The 20,557-nt window shown below is 43.5% G+C and overlaps 1 protein-coding gene across 1 annotated transcript; it reads left to right on the forward strand.

Annotated features, from left to right (window-relative positions):
- The first annotated feature begins 7,989 nt into the window (after positions 1 to 7,989).
- On the forward strand, positions 7,990 to 9,234 carry LOC139435773 (mucin-3A-like). The gene has a single exon (XM_071206622.1). It carries the CDS (start codon positions 7,990 to 7,992, stop codon positions 9,232 to 9,234), a length of 1,245 nt encoding a protein of 414 aa, XP_071062723.1.
- The last annotated feature ends 11,323 nt before the right edge of the window (positions 9,235 to 20,557 follow it).

Below are 20,557 nucleotides of genomic sequence, written 5' to 3' on the forward strand. Positions count from 1 at the left end.
TGGTACATTCTGACGGGGTTCAGACCTGGACTCGTGCTTTAACCCTGATGATAGAGGTTGATCTGCAGAGCTCTGCTGCCCCCTGCTGCTCGGTGAGATACTAACCTCCCTCATGTCAGTATAAAGCTTTACATCTTACCTGCGTGTGTGTGTGTGTGTGTGTGTGTGTGTGTGTGTGTGTGTGTGTGTGTGTGTGTGTGTGTGTGTGTGTGTGTGTGTGTGTGTGTGTGGTGTGTGTGTGTGTGTGTGTGTGTGTGTGTGTGTGTGTGTGTGTGTGTGTGTGTGTGTGTGTGTGTGTGTGTGTGTGTGTGTGTGTGTGTGTGTCTTAGTGTTAATTTCGTCCGCTATTTTTTATTTAGTTTTACTCTTAGTCCTGTGTTCATTTCCTTTTTAGTTTTAGTCATATTTAGTCACCTTCATCCTGTTTTTATTTAGTCAAGTTTCAGTCGACTAAAAGTCTGAGCATTTTAGTCAAAGAAAACTAATTATTTTAGTCTACTTTTTGTCAATGAAAACGGTTAAGTCTTTTTTAGTCATCAGATTATATAGAACATTTCAGTCAAACTAGCCAAAACCAATAATTTGTCATTTTAGTATATAAATAAATAAGATTATCTTGTCCTTATTTGATGAAACTCAGGTTGAATGATTGAGCAGCTCTGCAGAGAGTATCAGGTGTGTGGTGTTGGTACCTCTGTGTTTTGGCCGCATTGCTTCCCTTCTGATGAAACAATGCATTCGCTTTTGTTCTCCGCCTCATTGGAGCGAAAAAGGGCCCAAATATCACATCGTTTCTTTCTCCCAAGCAGTGGTGGCTTTAAACTTTACGTTGTCAGTCATTTTGACGGGATTGTGACATTTCCGTCATAATCCATCATTACCCGTCGAGTGCACAATGTATCACTCACTCGCGCTGACGGGGGGTATTCGGTTAACGCGACCACTGCTCCCAAGCCCTGTTGCTGCCATTTCATGTTCTGTTAAATAAGGTTAGTTAGACCACGAGTTAGACCATGAGTTAGTTAGACCACGAGTTAGACCATGAGTTAGTTAGACCCGAGTCTTCCGACAGTTCACATATGAATATTAGTCTGATCTGTCGCCTCTCCTAGAGTAGAAGGGAAGAGAGTTGTTTTAAGACATGTCAACATTGAAGAATTCTGATTTGTATTTTTCAATTCAATACGGTATGGCTGTATGGTCTCTGTGTTTTATGATCGGAACCCTCTATCTGGCAATAAAAGTGGTATGAATGATAATAAAAAAACAGAAGTTCCATAACAGTTTAATAAATGTATCTGTTTTCAGCTCTAATTACAAGTTATCCTCACAAGTCAGTAGTACTGTAGGAATATAAATTGATCTTCTCTCTTCATTCATGAATGTCAATCATCTTGCTCTCACCCACCCCCCCCCCCCCCAGGCACAAAAACAACTGGAACATTACTCTCTTAACATGACACATTATTCTCATACCAGAGTTGATTGACAAACTACAATTACCTTGCGACACCCTTTCTAATCGTCAGCCAATCTGACTGACGTTCTTGACCAAAAAAAAGTAAAACACTAAAAAAAGATGAAAAGCTAAATGCCTTACGTTTTTGCAGCTAAAGATTCTAGCCTGCTCACTGACTGGCTGACAAAGAAAACACAAAGATGATAGGCTACACCTCTTATTCTGATCAACTGTATTTCACATCATTTTCACAAACTTCAAAAGAACATACGCATTTTAGGACGTTTGTATGCATTGTAAGGCACACTTCAGTTGCTAGCGTTAGTTAGCACTAGCGTTAGTTAGCACTAGCGTTAGTTAGCGCTAGCTAACGCTAGCGCTAGCTAACATTGGCACTTAAGACAACTAATTGACCACAGTGGAAGACGATGCATCATGACCAGGACTTGGGATGTTTTCGTTTCGGGAGTCGGCAGAATTGGGGCTTGCAACAGGGGGCTGTTTATTCAACCACCTCAGCATTTCTTTCTTCTGTGTGTGTGTGTGTGTGTGTGTGTGTGTGTGTGTGTGTGTGTGTGTGTGTGTGTGTGTGTGTGTGTGTGTGTGTGTGTGTGTGTGTGTGTGTGTGTGTGTGTGTGTGTGTGTGTGTGTGTGTGTGTGTGTGTGTGTGGCACTGAACAGAATAGTGTAACTGCACACGTTTTCGATCTTATACATATTTTATTTACATGTTGATGTTCACAAAAAGAGTTTAATATCTGATTTTAAGAGGAAGAGCGGTTTGAAAAGAAGAAGCACGAACCCTGAAGGCGTTTTCTTCTGAGTAATGAAGGACTCGCTGCACATTATCACAAATATTACATATTAGTGTACATATATAATATATAAATATATAATTTCCATTTCCAAAATGGGTTTTATCTATGTTATGGATTAGCAGTTCATGTTATTGATCTTTCTCCAATAAAAGAAAGGAGAACTACATTAAAGTACCATTTCATATATAACTGCATATAGTATGTATTCCTCCGTAAATTGTTTACATTCTGTCTTATCTCATTATATTATATATATATATATATATGTTTTCTTATTCATTCTCGAACTTACACCATTGTCTTCTATTTATTTCTATGTCTAAGTATGTTGTGTGTCACAGTGTGGAGGCTTTAGATGTCATTGTGTGTACGACAACAAAGCGTTTTTAGTATTTATTATATGAACTAATTTCTTAAAAAGAAAACAGTCTCGTTGCCACGCAGTACAATCTGAGGGACTACTTTTCTTGGTGGAAGCGATATCCCTCCGCCTCAACCAAAGCAGACACTTTTATTTTCAGTTAGTCTTTAATTGTTTAATGTGTTCTGTGTATTTTATTATTGATTTCTTTTAACTGATAATTTCTTGTTTATAATTGTTTGTTTCATTTGAAGCTGAAATTAATTCCTGTCTCGCGACAAACCGAGTTTTTTTATGTACTTCCCGTAAAAGGAAATTCTGTTCTGCTCATGTTAGGAGGGTTGTGATTGGCTTAACTCATTTCTAAATATGGTCATCCTCCACGCAGTGGCGGTTCTAGACCAATTTGACTGGGGGGGGGCACTGGGGGGCCAGTTATTTTCTGAGGGGGGCACAATAAATGCAGGACGAAAAAGAGAACTAGACCGTATGAAGTAATTGCGCATAAGAAAACAATGCAATACAGTTATTGGTATTTGTTTCAGTACAGTGATTTATTTCAGATAGTTATTACGGTTAGCTTCAGCTTAAGTTATAGTGCAATGTTTGCACTCACACCATATTTATATAAAAATAAAGGCAATGAACAGTTACATCTCTACTTTACATCAGGGTGTCTGCACAATCTCACATTACAGCAACACAGTCCTGAGTACCAGAAAATATACATTAAAAAAAATATTTTTTTTTCATTGTTAGGGGGGCCACAGGGGGGGTCAGTGTTAGGGGGGCACTGGCCCCCATGCCCCCCCCCCCTAGAACCGCCCCTGCCTCCACTCCATCAGAGGGAACCCGTGTTTCTCCCGTCCATTTGTTTTCTTTATCAAACCAGTAAACTTTTAGCTTTTTACATTAGGAGTGGAAAAGCGCCATAATTAATTTGACATCACCCGTTATAACATGTTCTTTCCTTTTCTCTCTTCTCTTAACTTAATAGCCCTGTCTTTAAGTATAACCCAATGTAAAGTCCTTTTGCACCATTTGGGCTTCAAAACAGGCATTTGTACTCAGACCCGGCGTCATGGGCGTCATGGGCGCCAGGATTCGGGCCCGCCCATCCAGGATTTGGGCCCGCTGTTTTAATCAGGGCTGAATACCACATTTGTATTGTTTTATTATTATGTTTATTGTTGTTATTTGTAGGGCTTTGTCCTAATATTTATTTGTGTACTAGTTTAATATCATTTTTTAATATTGCTAGGAAATTCTGAATGAAAGGCTGCGCGCAAGACCGGTTTTTCGCTGGGTTGAGTCGTGTGGGTTTTTGAGTGAGATGCGGCACAGCAGCCTGTCAGTTAGTTTACTCTTGCTCGTGGTTCACGAAAGGAATATGGCAACTCAGCACCAGATGCAGCACATTAGAAGAAACCAGTTCGGCCTACGTTACCAACGAGCAAGCAAGTCAGCTGGCAATCAATTATATTTTGAAGAGAAATGTACTCTCAAGCCGGCTCTCTCACAAACTCCTGCTCTGTGCGCAAGCAGACCGCTGCTCTCTGCCTCACTCAATCTCTCTCTCTCTCCCTTTCTCTCCATCGCTCAACCTCACTCCACCTCTCCACCCTGTGTGCGCTCAAGTTTGCCTGCGTGCTTGCCCAAGTTGGCACAGCGTTACAAATGCATACATAAGACCGTCAACAGCCTTATGGTAACCAAAAAACCCCTCTCTTTCAATAATTCACGAGCGCCTCCCTCCTCCCCCCCACCCCCCGTTGACAAATCGCGAGCATCCAACAGCCCCCCCGTTGACAATTCAGATTTCCCGGGAAATGTAAGTGTCGTGGTGGGCCCGCCCTGGTCAATCAAATGCCCGCCCAGAGATGTATGTATGCCGCCGGGTCTGTTTGTACTGCATGTGTTTGGAGAAATGACAATCAATGGCCCAGAATTGTATTTTATAAACTCTAAATCTTGTGGTGCTTAAAGAAATACACACTGGTTAAGCCGGCCAGGATATATATATATATATATATATATGCCTTTTTTGGAGCCTTTTTTGTAATATGTATTAAATGTCACTAGTTATTTAAACAAACCACTATCTGAGGAAAATACAAGCAACCATAAAACACCCTTTATCTGAAGCCCATGAAGAATGTATCCTTTCACAAATCTGTTCACCTGCTGTTTTAATAAAGCTGCCACGTGTTTTCAAATTCAAGTTAAGGCTCTATCTGTGCAGAACATTACAAATACTCTTCATTTGCAGCATTTTAAAAGTGTTCAGAAAGACTGCATTAATGAAATGCTATATCTATATCTATATAATATCAATATTGTTAAGTTCAACCAAAGTCCATTTAAATAGCGGGCAGTAACGGGTTAATTGCCCTGCATGTGGTGTTTGATATAGTTTACGTTCAATGTCAACTATTTTAGGCAGAAAAAATTTTATTGACTAAACTTTTTAATAATTTACTATAATTTAGAAAGGTTTTTGTGAGAAATCATTTCAATAGTAAACTTTTATTCTTTTTGTATTTACATTTTAAATGTTTGCACACAACATTATTAATTTATACATTAAGTTATACATTTTTATCAATTTCCAAAAAATTATGAATCCATTTATTTTATTGTATTTCCTTGAGGCTGGGGAAGTGGTTCAACATGTAATACAAGTAAGTATATGTACAACATGGAAAAGGAAATAAAATAGGTTTCATAGGAGGATGTGGATTTATTTTCTCTCACCTTGTAATTACACAATCAAACAATGTAATGTAGCTCTGGCCTTCACTCACAAAAAACATTGTGTTGAATTGGACACATGTTTGGAAGCTCTATTGACTGACATGCGATGACTGACTGATGGAAGGATCTGAGAGGAATGAACTGGAGCAGAGAAATAGTGATATATTCAAAGACAGCAGCTTCATAAGAGCCAGCCTGAGTGACTGAGTGTGTCAGTGTGCTGAAGGACAGACCAGCTCTCCAGGCCAGACTCTAGAGACTTTCCAAGGTGTAAATGCTGCTGCCGGAGGACTGACTGGGAGTGTTGCTGATATCAAGTCTACCATCCTCTCAAAGTACTCCGTTCAACAATATCAGCCTCATGAAGAAAGGTTTTCTAACGCTTATTCAAAACAGCAGAGAAACATGCATTCTTGTTCTCAGGAGGGGACATTGACAGAGCAGTACTGGAAAAGTACACAGTAAGTACTTCATAGTACTTGTGGGGGTAGATTCACTAGTACTGAGTCCAACAGGATCAATTATCTCACGAAGAACTGATGGCAACAAAAAAGAATTCCTTTATCAAATTGAGCAGAAGTGCTTGATTGTGTTCTCAGCAGGGGACTTTGACAGAGTATTCCTCACAAAGTACACAGTCAAAGTACTTCAATGTATTGTAAGTAGTAGGCTAACTAATACAAAGTCAAACAGTATCAATTTCCTTAAGAACTAATGGTAACATTATATTTCTATCACTCATCAAAGACAGCAGAAAACATGCATTACTATGGAGGGGACTCTGACAGAGGATTACTCACAAAGTACACAGTAAAGTACTTCATTTTATTTCTGGTAGAAGTCAAACTAGAACCGAGTCCAACAGAGTCCGTTTTATTAAGAACTTGTGATAAAGAATATTTGTATCACTCATTGAATATAGCAGGAAAGAAAATGAAGAGCATCTGATTTGAAAGACAAAGTGGAGAGGCGCGGAGCGGCCGCAGAGCAGAACCGCGGTATAGTTTAACTCTCCTAACAACGTTCTCCATTTTAGACACAGAAGTATTATATTTACAGCCGTAGTAACATCCATTCTCTGGGCTCAATGTGTGTCCTGGCCGCTTCCGTTGTGATCGCTAAATTCCCCTTGTTTATAATAATCACCGGTCCTTCAGCAGGATACTGCAGTGACTCAAAGTGTGATTTTAGCAAAGAGTGCTTTGTTTTGAAATCACTCCCGTGAGTTTGGCCCCGCCCCTCGCTCCAAGGACCATGAGACCATTTAGTACGGTGAAAAGCAAAAACGCCTCTCAGACGCTCTTCCGTTTACGTGTTTAATAAAGAAAAGCAATTAGACGGTAGATACACGGATTCATAAATAATAGTAACTTACCTTTAACAATCGTCTCTTGAAAATTAAATAATAATAAACTCCAAATGATCTGTCGTGGCCTTTCTAGACTCGACACAGGTGTTTGTGATCTTCACGTTTAACACCCTGTGCACTAAATGACCTTTACGTCGTTCACTTCTGGATGACAACACGACACATCCTGTGTGTAGTTTAGTGAGGACACACAGTGGGACTGATTCAGAATGAACTGATCGCAATCAAATGACTGACTTTTGCCTTTATTTTCTAGAGTCGCTCGAAGAAGATGCAACGTCTGGAGAAGACGTGACTCTTCGGTGCAGCAGCTCCACAGATGCTGCCATCACAAAGCTAGAGTGGAGCCGACCTGGGCTGGAGGAGGACTCTGTCTTCTACTTCAGAGATAACAGGCTGATTGAAAGCATCCAGGATCCACGTTATCGAGGTCGTGTTCAGCTGAAAGATCCAGAGATGAAGAACGGAGACGCTTCTGTTCTCCTGAAGTTGGTGAGCTCCGTCCATCTGGTCGTCTCTGTAGGTGAGTCGGTGTTCCTCCTGAAGAGTTCCTCCATTGGGTTAAAGATGATGTTGATGCTCTGTGATCGGTAGGTAATGTCTGACATGAGACTGGACAGGAAACAGATTGTGTTCTTCATCTCCTTCATGATCAGCTGTTCTCCAGCATGAGGGGGGGTCCAGTCGTTTACTCACTGCTCTCTGTTTCTGTCCTCAGGTCCTGAACAAGAAATCAACGATGAATACCAGTCTGGGGACGCCAACGATGAATACCAGTATGGAGACGCCAACGATGAATACCAGTATGGAGACGCCAACGATGAATACCAGTAAGAAGACGCCAACGATGAATACCAGTAAGGAGATGCCAACGATGAATACCAGTAAGGAGACGCCAACGATGAATACCAGTAAGGAGACGCCAACGATGAATACCAGTAAGGAGACGCCAACGATGAATACCAGTATGGAGACGCCAACGATGAATACCAGTATGGAGACGCCAACGATGAATACCAGTATGGAGACGCCAACGATGAATACCAGTATGGAGACGCCAACGATGAATACGATCAGAATGGAGACGCCAACGATGAATACCAGTATGGAGACGCCAACGATGAATACCAGTCTGGAGACGCCAACGATGAATACCAGTATGGAGACGCCAACGATGAATACCAGTATGGAGACGCCAACGATGAATACCAGTAAGGAGACGCCAACGATGAATACCAGTATGGAGACGCCAACGATGAATACCAGTAAGGAGACGCCAACGATGAATACCAGTCTGGAGACGCCAACGATGAATACCAGTAAGGAGACGCCAACGATGAATACCAGTAAGGAGACGCCAACGATGAATACCAGTAAGGAGACGCCAACGATGAATACCAGTAAGGAGACGCCAACGATGAATACCAGTATGGAGACGCCAACGATGAATACCAGTATGGAGACGCCAACGATGAATACCAGTAAGAAGACGCCAACGATGAATACCAGTAAGGAGACGCCAACGATGAATACCAGTAAGGAGACGCCAACGATGAATACCAGTAAGGAGACGCCAACGATGAATACCAGTAAGGAGACGCCAACGATGAATACCAGTAAGAAGACGCCAACGATGAATACCAGTATGGAGACGCCAACGATGAATACCAGTAAGGAGACGCCAACGATGAATACCAGTATGGAGACGCCAACGATGAATACCAGTCTGGAGACGCCAACGATGAATACCAGTAAGGAGACGCCAACGATGAATACCAGTAAGAAGACGCCAACGATGAATACCAGTATGGAGACGCCAACGATGAATACCAGTATGGAGACGCCAACGATGAATACCAGTATGGAGACGCCAACGATGAATACCAGTATGGAGACGCCAACGATGAATACCAGTATGGAGACGCCAACGATGAATACCAGTAAGGAGACGCCAACGATGAATACCAGTATGGAGACGCCAACGATGAATACCAGTCTGGAGACGCCAACGATGAATACCAGTAAGGAGACGCCAACGATGAATACCAGTAAGAAGACGCCAACGATGAATACCAGTATGGAGACGCCAACGATGAATACCAGTAAGGAGACGCCAACGATGAATACCAGTATGGAGACGCCAACGATGAATACCAGTCTGGAGACGCCAACGATGAATACCAGTAAGGAGACGCCAACGATGAATACCAGTAAGGAGACGCCAACGATGAATACCAGTATGGAGACGCCAACGATGAATACCAGTATGGAGACGCCAACGATGAATACCAGTCTGGAGACGCCAACGATGAATACCAGTATGGAGACGCCAACGATGAATACCAGTATGGAGACGCCAACGATGAATACCAGTAAGGAGACGCCAACGATGAACAACCAGAGGGTCCCAGAGGAGATGTTGGGTTGGGACCGGTTTGTCTCACTGCCGTTGGTGTTGTTGGACTTTTTGTGAGATCTAAAAGAGCTAACGAGAAGAGACCATTGATCCCAGACCCCCTTCACGCCTGACTGTCCTCCATCCCCTGCTTCGAAACTAAATCGTTCTCTCCCTGAACCTCCACCTTGACGCGGTGGAGGGGCTTTACCATGGGCGGAGTTTGACATTTGCGCTTGGGGGGGCAAACCTTTTTTCACTGACGTCCCAACCAGGGTTCCCGCTAGGATTTATCTCGCCGGTCAAATGTCCGGACAGAATTGTTTCAATAATAATAATAAGAATTGTGTAGCAGAGTTTCCGTTAGCAGGTAATTACCAAACAACAAACAACACAATTATTACATTCAAAGAAACTACTTGCAGTAGATGAAGTACATTATTCAGAAGTTTAAATTAACTTTGAATAATAACACGGGAGAAACGGATCCTCTCTTTTCCTCTCTCCCTCCCTCTCTCTCTCTGTCTCTCTCTCTCTCTCCCTCTCCCTCTCTCTCTGTCTCTCCCTCCCTCTCTCACTCTCTCTCTCTCTCTCTCTCTCTCTCTCTCTCTCTCTCTCTCTCTCTCTCTCTCTCTCTCTCTCTCTCTCTCTCCCTCTCCCTCTCTCCTGACAGCCCGTCAGTTTCTCATGCAGCGCGCTAAACAGTGGGCGGGGCTTCAGGTGATTATGCAGCAGCTGATCTGATCTCTCTCTCGCGTTCGGTTACACTTCACTCGCGTTTATGTCCATATGGATCAGATCCAGCTCTCCTGATCGGCCTTTACAGAGAGCACCGATCAAACTATTAAGAGTGAATATCGGCAGATAATGATCGGCCGATCGATCGGAGAATCAGACATTTTGACCGGCAGGTTTTGAATTTACCGGTTTTTATTAAATTGTATCAGCTAAAAACCGGTAATTACCGGCTAACGGAAACCCTGGTCCCAACTATTGCGTGGGGTGCTATGGATACAGTAGCAATAAAGCCAGCGCTCACCGCACTGAGTCTGAGTTTTCCATGCCCGCCTTACACACAGTCATATGGAAGGGGCGGTCTCTCCCCCAACAACAGTGCATTACATAACTGTACAACTTATCATAACTGTGCACATCTTATACTGATTTGATAACTACTACATGCCTTGGTTACTCCAACACGCTATAATATCATTAACCAGTGTCCTACCTTATTAAAATATTGATATACGAAATATTTGTATTGGAACAGTTTTCGACGTAGTAATGCTGTAACATATTTCAGTCACTAGGGGGGGCAATTCCCCCCCTGCCCCCCGCAAAATCGGCCTATGGGCTTAACCCTCTGAGACACAAACACCTGGTGAGGGTTCAGTTCCTCACTTCAGTCTGAGAGAGTGCAGACATGTTCTCCTTCAGTGATCAGCCAATCAGAAGGACTCTGCTGCCGAACATGTAGGGTCGACGGTGAAGCCTCTCGTTCAGACTCAGCGCTAACAACATGGCGTCTGGTCTGGTGTCGGTGTGTCAGAGCCGGGAAGCGATCGAGTTCACAAATATCTGATGCGGTGATTCATGGAGAGGTTCTTTAGATATCAGCAGGTCAGCTTCAATCTGAAGTCGGAGTGAAGAGCTCTCAAAGTGTGCGTCTGTCGTGTTGCTGATATATTTCACGTGTGCTTTGTTTCTACGTATAGCTGCAGAAACACAGTCTGCTTCAGGTTGATGTGTCTGCAGATCATATCTCCAGTATATCTCTGCTCTACTAAACACACACAAATATGCATCAGGGAAATGTCTGGGTGCATCTGTAAATGAATGTTTTGAATAAGACTTTAAAATGTTTATGTATTTTCTACCTAGTAGTAGCTAGCACTCAGAGCTAGCCTGTGCTGGAGAGAGCACGTGTTTAAAAAGCAGGAAATGAAAAGGAACTCGCCTCGTGATAAACCCGCAAGAGAGAAAGCATTTGAGCTCCATACTGTTTCAGAAATAATACTTGACGTGGTTTAGAACAGGATGGCGTTTTATCACAGCAGAATTTAACTTTATCTCTGGTAGAATTCTGATCAGACATTAGCTCCGCCTCCTCTTCTTTCTTTCTTTTTCAAGCTAAGGACCCAGAATCTGCGTTTCTCTAACAGGGCTTCAAAGAGGGGTTTGAGCAGAATGAGGCGTGGCTGCAACGGGGGATCTGTTTGGTGTTTTGAAAAAAAGACTTCACAGACATGTTTTGTATAGGTATGGCCCTACCATATGTTATTCAAATATAGCATGATAGGTCCACTTTAAGGAATGAAAACAAACCCAGTGCATGTTTAACATGAAAGTGCTAAAGGTTTACAACTACACTACTAAGAAGTCGATTGAATGTTAAATAATTGAAGTTGAATCAGAGCATTCATAAATAATGAATTGAATACATGTCGGATCAGATGATAAAACATTGCACTAAGCTTTGAGAACAGAACATGAATGTAATTAAAACTCAAATAAAGCTTGCTCTGAACTGTGTCATGTATTTCATATCATTTGTGTTTACTTTAGTATACTGAAGTTCTATTTGTATATATCATTTGTTCTTATTTTCATTGAATATCTTAAGATTAAAACTGTAAACACCTTATATCACAGCACACAGGTGCCAATCATTTCCTTGATAGGTTTCCCCCAGCTTCTCTCAGGGGTGGCTTGATTAGCCACTCCCCCTTTTCTCAGGGACTCTGGAGGAGTGGGTTTGCTTTGCCCTGTCCTGCTACAATCTGGTTATCTTTCACTAGCAGAGGCCTGGGGCCTGTACTACGAATCTAGTTCCACCCAGAGCGTAGAGAGATAAGAGTTACGACACTCTTTGATGTCGCCGCCAGCCGGTCACGTGGTTTATGTATGTTAGTTCCAAACGCACCTCCGGGGCAATGCTTCTCTCTGGCACAAACAGCACAAACATGCTCAGAATAGTCATAGATTAAACCAACGCTGTTATTTGTTAAAGATTGCTTTCATATTTACATGATGTGGTTACACTTTGTATGGATTGGCACTATTTACAAGTTTCGTTATTTAACGATGTGTTGAGGGGAAAGTGTGGCAGCACACGCAGGCTGTGTTGCTGTCACTGCCAGGGCGTCACGTCCGTAGGATAGTGGCGCTGCGCTGTCATGTTCCTCTATGGGACACACAGACAGCAGCGATTGCGTTATTGAATGGTAAATATATATTAAAAAAACACACACACACCCAAGTACTTTTTCAGCTGTAATTGCATTATTGCATACTTTTTATTGACAGTTTTGCATTTGGAGAGGCAGGGTGACAACGGAAAGCTTGGTAGCCTATTACTTAGATACGTTTGACATGTTTGGAGGGAAACGCTTGTGTTCATGTTAGCATGGCTAGCATGATCATGTTAAGACTATGAGTATCATTTTACCACAACAGTGGATGAACAATTGATATATGTGTTTGAACAAGAACAACAGGAAGAACAAAGTAAAAGGGACCCTCTTCTCCCTGTACACAAACTCGCTCGGATCAGTCATTAGCCCGCATGGTTTTTCATACCACTGCTACGCTGACGACACCCAATGAATGCTGTCCTTTACTTCTACTTCTACTCAGCTGGCTCCTCTAAAGCCAGCTGAGTAGCACTTGAAACGTTTGGCTCTATGAAGCCTGATGCACTTTATGATTCTGTTTTCTTCAAGGTTGTATCTTGTTGGTCGAACGCACTTATTGTCTGTAGTCGCTTTGGATAAAAGCCTCAGCTAAATGCGATGTAATGTAATTAAATAGTCATGTTATATGTGTGCAGAGTTTCACAGGATAACGAACCTCAACCTGAAGAACCTCTTGTACGCGGAGTTGGATCGGCATGCTGTTGAGCTTGTTCAGGAAGAAGGCGGCACGCAAAGACGAAGTGTCTGAAGTTCAGCTCTTCACCGCCTATGACCTCCAGGTGAGTCGGTTAAGTCTCTTGGTGTTTTACTATCATACGAGTGGATTTTGTGTGTGTGTTGGGGGCGGGGTCAGCCTGATAGGTTTAGATGTATTATTAAGATACTTGTGTTGGGGGCGGGGTCAGCCTGATAGGTTTAGATTATCATTAAGATACTTGTGTTGGGGGAGGGGTCAGCCTGATAGGTTTAGATTATCATTAAGATACTTGTGTTGGGGGCGGGGTCAGCCTGATAGGTTTAGATTATCATTAAGATACTTGTGTTGGGGGCGGGGACAGCCTGATAGGTTTAGATTATCATTAAGATACTTGTGTTGGGGGCGGGGTCAGCCTGATAGGTTTAGATTATCATTAAGATACTTGTGTTGGGGGCGGGGTCAGCCTGATAGGTTTAGATTATCATTAAGATACTTGTGTTGGGGGAGGGGTCAGCCTGATAGGTTTAGATTATCATTAAGATACTTGTGTTGGGGGCGGGGTCAGCCTGATAGGTTTAGATTATCATTAAGATACTTGTGTTGGGGGCGGGGTCAGCCTGATAGGTTTAGATTATCATTAAGATACTTGTGTTGGGGGCGGGGTCAGCCTGATAGGTTTAGATGTATTATTAAGATACTTGTGTTGGGGGCGGGGTCAGCCTGATAGGTTTAGATGTATTATTAAGATACTTGTGTTGGGGGAGGGGTCAGCCTGATAGGTTTAGATGTATTATTAAGATACTTGTGTTGGGGGCGGGGTCAGCCTGATAGGTTTAGATTATCATTAAGATACTTGTGTTGGGGGCGGGGTCAGCCTGATAGGTTTAGATTATCATTAAGATACTTGTGTTGGGGGCGGGGTCAGCCTGATAGGTTTAGATTATCATTAAGATACTTGTGTTGGGGGCGGGGTCAGCCTGATAGGTTTAGATTATCATTAAGATACTTGTGTTGGGGGAGGGGTCAGCCTGATAGGTTTAGATGTATTATTAAGATACTTGTGTTGGGGGCGGGGTCAGCCTGATAGGTTTAGATGTATTATTAAGATACTTGTGTTGGGGGCGGGGTCAGCCTGATAGGTTTAGATGTATTATTAAGATACTTGTGTTGGGGGCGGGGTCAGCCTGATAGGTTTAGATGTATTATTAAGATACTTGTGTTGGGGGAGGGGTCAGCCTGATAGGTTTAGATGTATTATTAAGATACTTGTGTTGGGGGCGGGGTCAGCCTGATAGGTTTAGATTATCATTAAGATACTTGTGTTGGGGGCGGGGACAGCCTGATAGGTTTAGATTATCATTAAGATACTTGTGTTGGGGGCGGGGTCAGCCTGATAGGTTTAGATTATCATTAAGATACTTGTGTTGGGGGCGGGGTCAGCCTGATAGGTTTAGATTATCATTAAGATACTTGTGTTGGGGGCGGGGTCAGCCTGATAGGTTTAGATTATCATTAAGATACTTGTGTTGGGGGCGGGGTCAGCCTGATAGGTTTAGATTATCATTAAGATACTTGTGTTGGGGGAGGGGTCAGCCTGATAGGTTTAGATTATCATTAAGATACTTCTGTTGGGGGCGGGGACAGCCTGATAGGTTTAGATTATCATTAAGATACTTGTGTTGGGGGCGGGGTCAGCCTGATAGGTTTAGATTATCATTAAGATACTTGTGTTGGGGGAGGGGTCAGCCTGATAGGTTTAGATTATCATTAAGATACTTGTGTTGGGGGCGGGGACAGCCTGATAGGTTTAGATTATCATTAAGATACTTGTGTTGGGGGCGGGGTCAGCCTGATAGGTTTAGATGTATTATTAAGATACTTGTGTTGGGGGCGGGGTCAGCCTGATAGGTTTAGATTATCATTAAGATACTTGTGTTGGGGGCGGGGACAGCCTGATAGGTTTAGATTATCATTAAGATACTTGTGTTGGGGGCGGGGTCAGCCTGATAGGTTTAGATTATCATTAAGATACTTGTGTTGGGGGCGGGGACAGCCTGATAGGTTTAGATTATCATTAAGATACTTGTGTTGGGGGAGGGGTCAGCCTGATAGGTTTAGATTATCATTAAGATACTTGTGTTGGGGGAGGGGACAGCCTGATAGGTTTAGATTATCATTAAGATACTTGTGTTGGGGGAGGGGTCAGCCTGATAGGTTTAGATTATCATTAAGATACTTGTGTTGGGGGCGGGGTCAGCCTGATAGGTTTAGATGTATTATTAAGATACTTGTGTTGGGGGCGGGGTCAGCCTGATAGGTTTAGATTATCATTAAGATACTTGTGTTGGGGGAGGGGTCAGCCTGATAGGTTTAGATTATCATTAAGATACTTGTGTTGGGGGAGGGGACAGCAGTGTTCATGTTAGTGCACCTTGTTGCTGTGCTAATGAGATACAGGTGGGATCGCAGACGCCTCAATGGCTTCAAAATGGTGATCTCTTCAGTCGTGGAAGAGCCCTTGTGATATCAATGGTTGTGTGGCTCTGCTGTTTAGCATCCAACGTAAAACAAAGATATGTTTTGGCACTCAAGGATCGAGGTGACGTCCATAGCGACGTGCTGCTCTCCTCCCTGCCTGGATCTCTGCACGAGGACGACTCAGGTTTCTGAGGCTGTGGCCTGAGTCAGCATAATGACTGTTTGCAATGTATGTGACAGATCATCAACAAATATAATGTATCTTATAAATACACACACACACACACACACACACATACATACATAGACACACACACACACACACACACGCACACACAGACACAGACAAACACACACACACACACAGACACACACAGACAGACACACACACACACACACATACACACACACACAGACACACACACACACACACACATACATAGACACACACACACACATACACACACACACACACACACACACACACATACACACACACACACACACAGACACACACACACACATACATAGACACACACACACACATACACACACACACACACACACACACACACACACCTCATAACCGTTCAAAGTGTGTGCAGTGATTGAGTGTCATGAATGTGTGTGTTCTAGATGGAACCACACAGATGCGCGGCGATGACGCCAGGCTGCTTTTGAAAGGCAAGTCTATCAGACCTCGTGTAATTCCTCACGAGTCATTTGCAGGTTATTTTCTATTCTCACTTTACACTTTCAATGATCTTTTTCTTAAGACATTGCCATCCAGGAGATGACTTCAATGCTCGCTGAAGTACTTGAGGTGGTGAAGGAGCTGCCAGAGATGTGCAGTTCATCAACAATGAGTTGGCAGAGGGCAACACGTAGGGCTGGGTATCGTTTGAATTTCCACGATTCTGATTCCGATTCCGATTCTACTTTTCGATTCCGGTTCTTAGCGGTTCTCAATTCCGATTCTTTGAGGAGCAGGGTAAAAAAATGATACTTGCTTCTTCCACCAACACAATTACATGTATTCGAGAAACTTTTCCACAGGTTCGTTTACAGTAATATTCACATGAAACAGTTTATATTCACTGCTCTGTAACTGCAACCTGAACCACTGAAGCTGCAGCAGTCCAACTTTTAAAGGAACCCCCCCCCCCCCCATTTAAAAACAGTTCTTGTTGAGAAAAACAAGCATCTGCCTCTCAGGCGTACCGGGAAGACAGGTTTGAACATTTGAAAGCAGAATGCTTCAATCTGGTGCACTTTGAGCAGAATGACTAGAGCCTAGATCTAGAGGGTACAACTCTAAACACCCAGATGAAAAGATCGGTTTACATTTTAATAATTAAATAAGTATGTGAACATAACCAGTAACCCATAGCCAATAACAAATACATGGAACGTATTCATATCTTATTTTACTATTTTATTTATGCATATGTTTGTATCTCTCCAGTTTAAAACGATATGTCTGGTTTACTGTCCTATAGTTTACATTGGAATGATTTCAAACCTGTTTTATCCCAATCATTATAAAGGAGAGCCTTGGAAATATGTGTTTACATTTCATTTCAAACCTTTATTGAGACGGACAGGTCCCTTGAGATCATGGATCTCTTTTACAGGGAGAACTGCATCAGTTTAGTTCCACATGAAACTTAAAAACAACATAAAAACAAACAATAGAGGACATCATATTTACATATTCACCAACACTTACAAACACCCATAGTGTCAGAAAGCATCTCGTGCAGACGTGCCTTAAAAACATTCAGAGAAATAAAATTGCTCCATTTCAATCTGCACTGCAGGCTGTTCCAGCAAGTGGAGCTGCACATAAAAGCCGTCTTCCCTCAGACAGTCCTCACTCATACATTGTGATCAAAACGTTTGAGACCCACTGAGATAACTTAGACTAAAGTGAACTATCTAAACACTCAAGAGCTGAGGCACCCCCTAGGATTGCCAAAGCACCCCCTAAGCACCCCCAAGAAATATGTTTTTTTTATTTTTTTTCGAAAATTATTATTATTTTTATTAAATTAAATCAGAAAGATTATTGATTACATCAATGCAAATGTGAAACAAATAAATGTTTGTCCAAAAACATAAAGCCAACACCGGTGATATGATTAGGCCAATGGCCAGCACCCAGGGCTGGACTGGGACAGCAAACCGGCCCTGGCATTCAGACCCAGACCGGCCCAAATCCATACAACAAACGAATAGTAGCGGTTCCTGACAAGAAGAATAACTCAGTATAATAAAAAAAACGCTATTATTATCCTTTTTACGTACCAGGGGCAAACTAAACTAATACATACAACAAGTATGTGTAACTATCAATCATTAGAAATTAGACCTTCATACCCTCTCACAAAGAGAACAGTGACCGAGCACTAGTAGGGGAGTCTGATGGGGGTGGGGGCGGGGAGGCAGCGGGTCGACAGCTCGAGCAGCTGTCAACTCAACATTGTAAATAACCAACCAAAAACGATCACCGGTTCATCTTGTTTTTGGCGTGAGAATAGTTTGGGCAGCGTGAGAGCGTGAGACAGAGTGAACGCGGGTGTCACACGCCAGATGCGTGAGAGTTGTCAGCCCTGTTGTACCGGCTGCAGGCGGGCCGACCCGTTCTACAAGAGGGAGACAATGTACTTATCTTTAATGAGCCACATTCCATGATGCACAACTTCAGACTTCCTCACAGAGCGCCTCCTCCAACACACAGCGCACATGACCAAGGAGGGCACGAGATCAGTGTGTGCCCCGATGGAAGGCTGACAGGCAGGAAGGCCGTCCCAAGTTCCATCAGCAGGAACACGTGGGTTTGCTGTCCTGGCTCCAAGATGGTGGAACGAGCTCCCATTGACATCAGGACAGCAGAAAGCTCACACACCTTCCAGACTGAGACTCATCTCCTTCGACTCCACCTCGAGGATAGAACTGCTAACAAAGGACTTATATACTAACAAAGGACTGGCTCCTCTAAAGCCAGCTGAGTAGCACTTGAAATGTTTGGCTCTTATTGTGAGTCGCTTTGGATAAAAGCCTCAGCCCCCCCCCCCCAGAAGAGAAGTTTTAAAAAGAACCCCTTAAATGATGACTTCTAGTGAGTTTAGGGGGGGGCCTATAGTGCCCCGCCTCCCCTTTCTATGACAGCACAATAGAGATGGGACCAGATGGGTCGACAGGATGAGTCGACGGCGTCTTGTCTTGGGCTCGTCTCTCCCACAGATCGACCTCTGATGTGACTCCCCGATAAGCACTGCTATGTCACTGATTAGGTTGAACAGAGTTCCACACTCGATGACAGCTTGGGAGGTTTCAGCCAGGACAAGATTAAGAACATGAGCAGAGCACCACACAGGGGCATGAGTGGGGGACTGGGAGGTCATCAGTGCAGAGAATCCTTTGCATAGTGGATGCTGCATCTGATGCATTACCTATACACATGCCCGTGTCCAGTTCCAGACGCTCTGAGACCTCTGAGAGCAGGTTCACAAAGTATCGTCCGGTGGATGCGTGGCACTTCACTAACGCCACACGCCTCTCGTGCACCGTCTCATTGCATATCTTAAGATGACTGAACACTGATCCTGAGAAGTTCTGTCTTGTGTTGCGTCCAGCTGAACAGAAGACATCCGGCCTTCTGGACATCACTGGAGAGACTTCCTTTGATGAGACGACCAACAGCTTCTATGATGGAGTTAGCAGTAGCTTTGGAGAGTGGGGGGGTGAGAGACCCTCTCCCCTCTGTTCCACTGGATTGGTGCAATTTCTTGCTCTTCTCTACGCAGTCATCCAGATGCTCTTTTAAGCAGACATCATACTTTCCTAATAAAGGGATGAGCTCCAAAAAGTTACCGTGGTCCACGGTGTTGTCAGCTAGCATGCTCCCTCACTCTCCACCTGCCTGCACTTTCACCACATCCTCCACACGCTCCAGAACCTGACGTCTCTTTCCGACTTGTTCCCTATGAGCCGACATCTGACTGCCAGCAGACATGCTTTCCATGTCTGCTTCAGAGGCCGTAAGAAGGACGCTTCAGCACAGGTTGAATGTGTGATGCTCTCTACGAGCTCCTCTGTGCGCTGGTGAGCGAGCCTCCAGTCTGACATTCCAGTTATAGCTGTGCCGGTGTCAGTCCTCTTCCCAAAGCCAGACACACAACACAACATATGACGTCCCTTGCAATGTGTAAGCCACTTTCTGCTGGTGCCATCTTCACAGGTGAACCTTCTGCACAACTGGAGTTCTGGTATGTTGCTGTTCTAAAAACATCTGTGACAGAGATGGCTCGGGGCGGGCAAAGTAATCTACGTCCTCCTGCTCTCTGCTCTCCTCCTCTGGGGTGCTGCCTGGCTCAACACGATGATGCAGAGTGATGGATTCCCTGATGGAGGTCCATACAAATAGGCATTAACACAATACCACACAGTTCATGGTCACAACTACATGTGTGCCTCCAGTTTTTATCTATTTCTATATTATTCATTCTGTATATTGTCAATCAAAACCACCACAACAAGCTGACTATAAACAATGTGCTCAGGTCCCAAAAGACCACTGTTGCCCTTATAACCAGATAAGTACATAAACTGAACTAAACAAGCTGCCAGCTGACAGTAATGGTTCATGAACGGTGGTTAACTTTCAATGAGACAACGCATCAGAGTCCCATTAAGCTATATTTTAACTCGCCAGGGAAAACCTAAAAAAGCCAGCTTGCTAGCTGGTAGGCTAACGAATGTTTCTCTTGTAATATGTGTCTTATTAGTCAAAGGGATATTAATGGGTTCCAGAACTACAGAGTATCCTAACCTTAATAATAATCCTTTCCTAATTTTCTTCTGCTTACGGCGAGTTCTCCTCCCTCTCCCCACTCGCGCTGATCTCTCTCCCTCTCATCATCTTCCTCACCACCAATATCGGCCACGGTTAGAAGAAGACGGACCTGCTGCACCTGTACTAAAGATGTCGGTTATCTTGACACAAGCGGCAGCATCAGCACGAAGGGCC

The sequence above is a fragment of the Pseudochaenichthys georgianus genome, chromosome 18 (assembly GCF_902827115.2).
Source record: "Pseudochaenichthys georgianus chromosome 18, fPseGeo1.2, whole genome shotgun sequence".
In the NCBI taxonomy this organism is placed as follows: Eukaryota; Metazoa; Chordata; class Actinopteri; order Perciformes; family Channichthyidae; genus Pseudochaenichthys; species Pseudochaenichthys georgianus.

What these genes read in the sequence shown, in the direction of transcription:
- LOC139435773 (XM_071206622.1), top strand. Translation starts at nt 7,990, where the DNA reads ATGAATACCAGTATGGAGACGCCAACGATGAATACCAGTAAGGAGACG.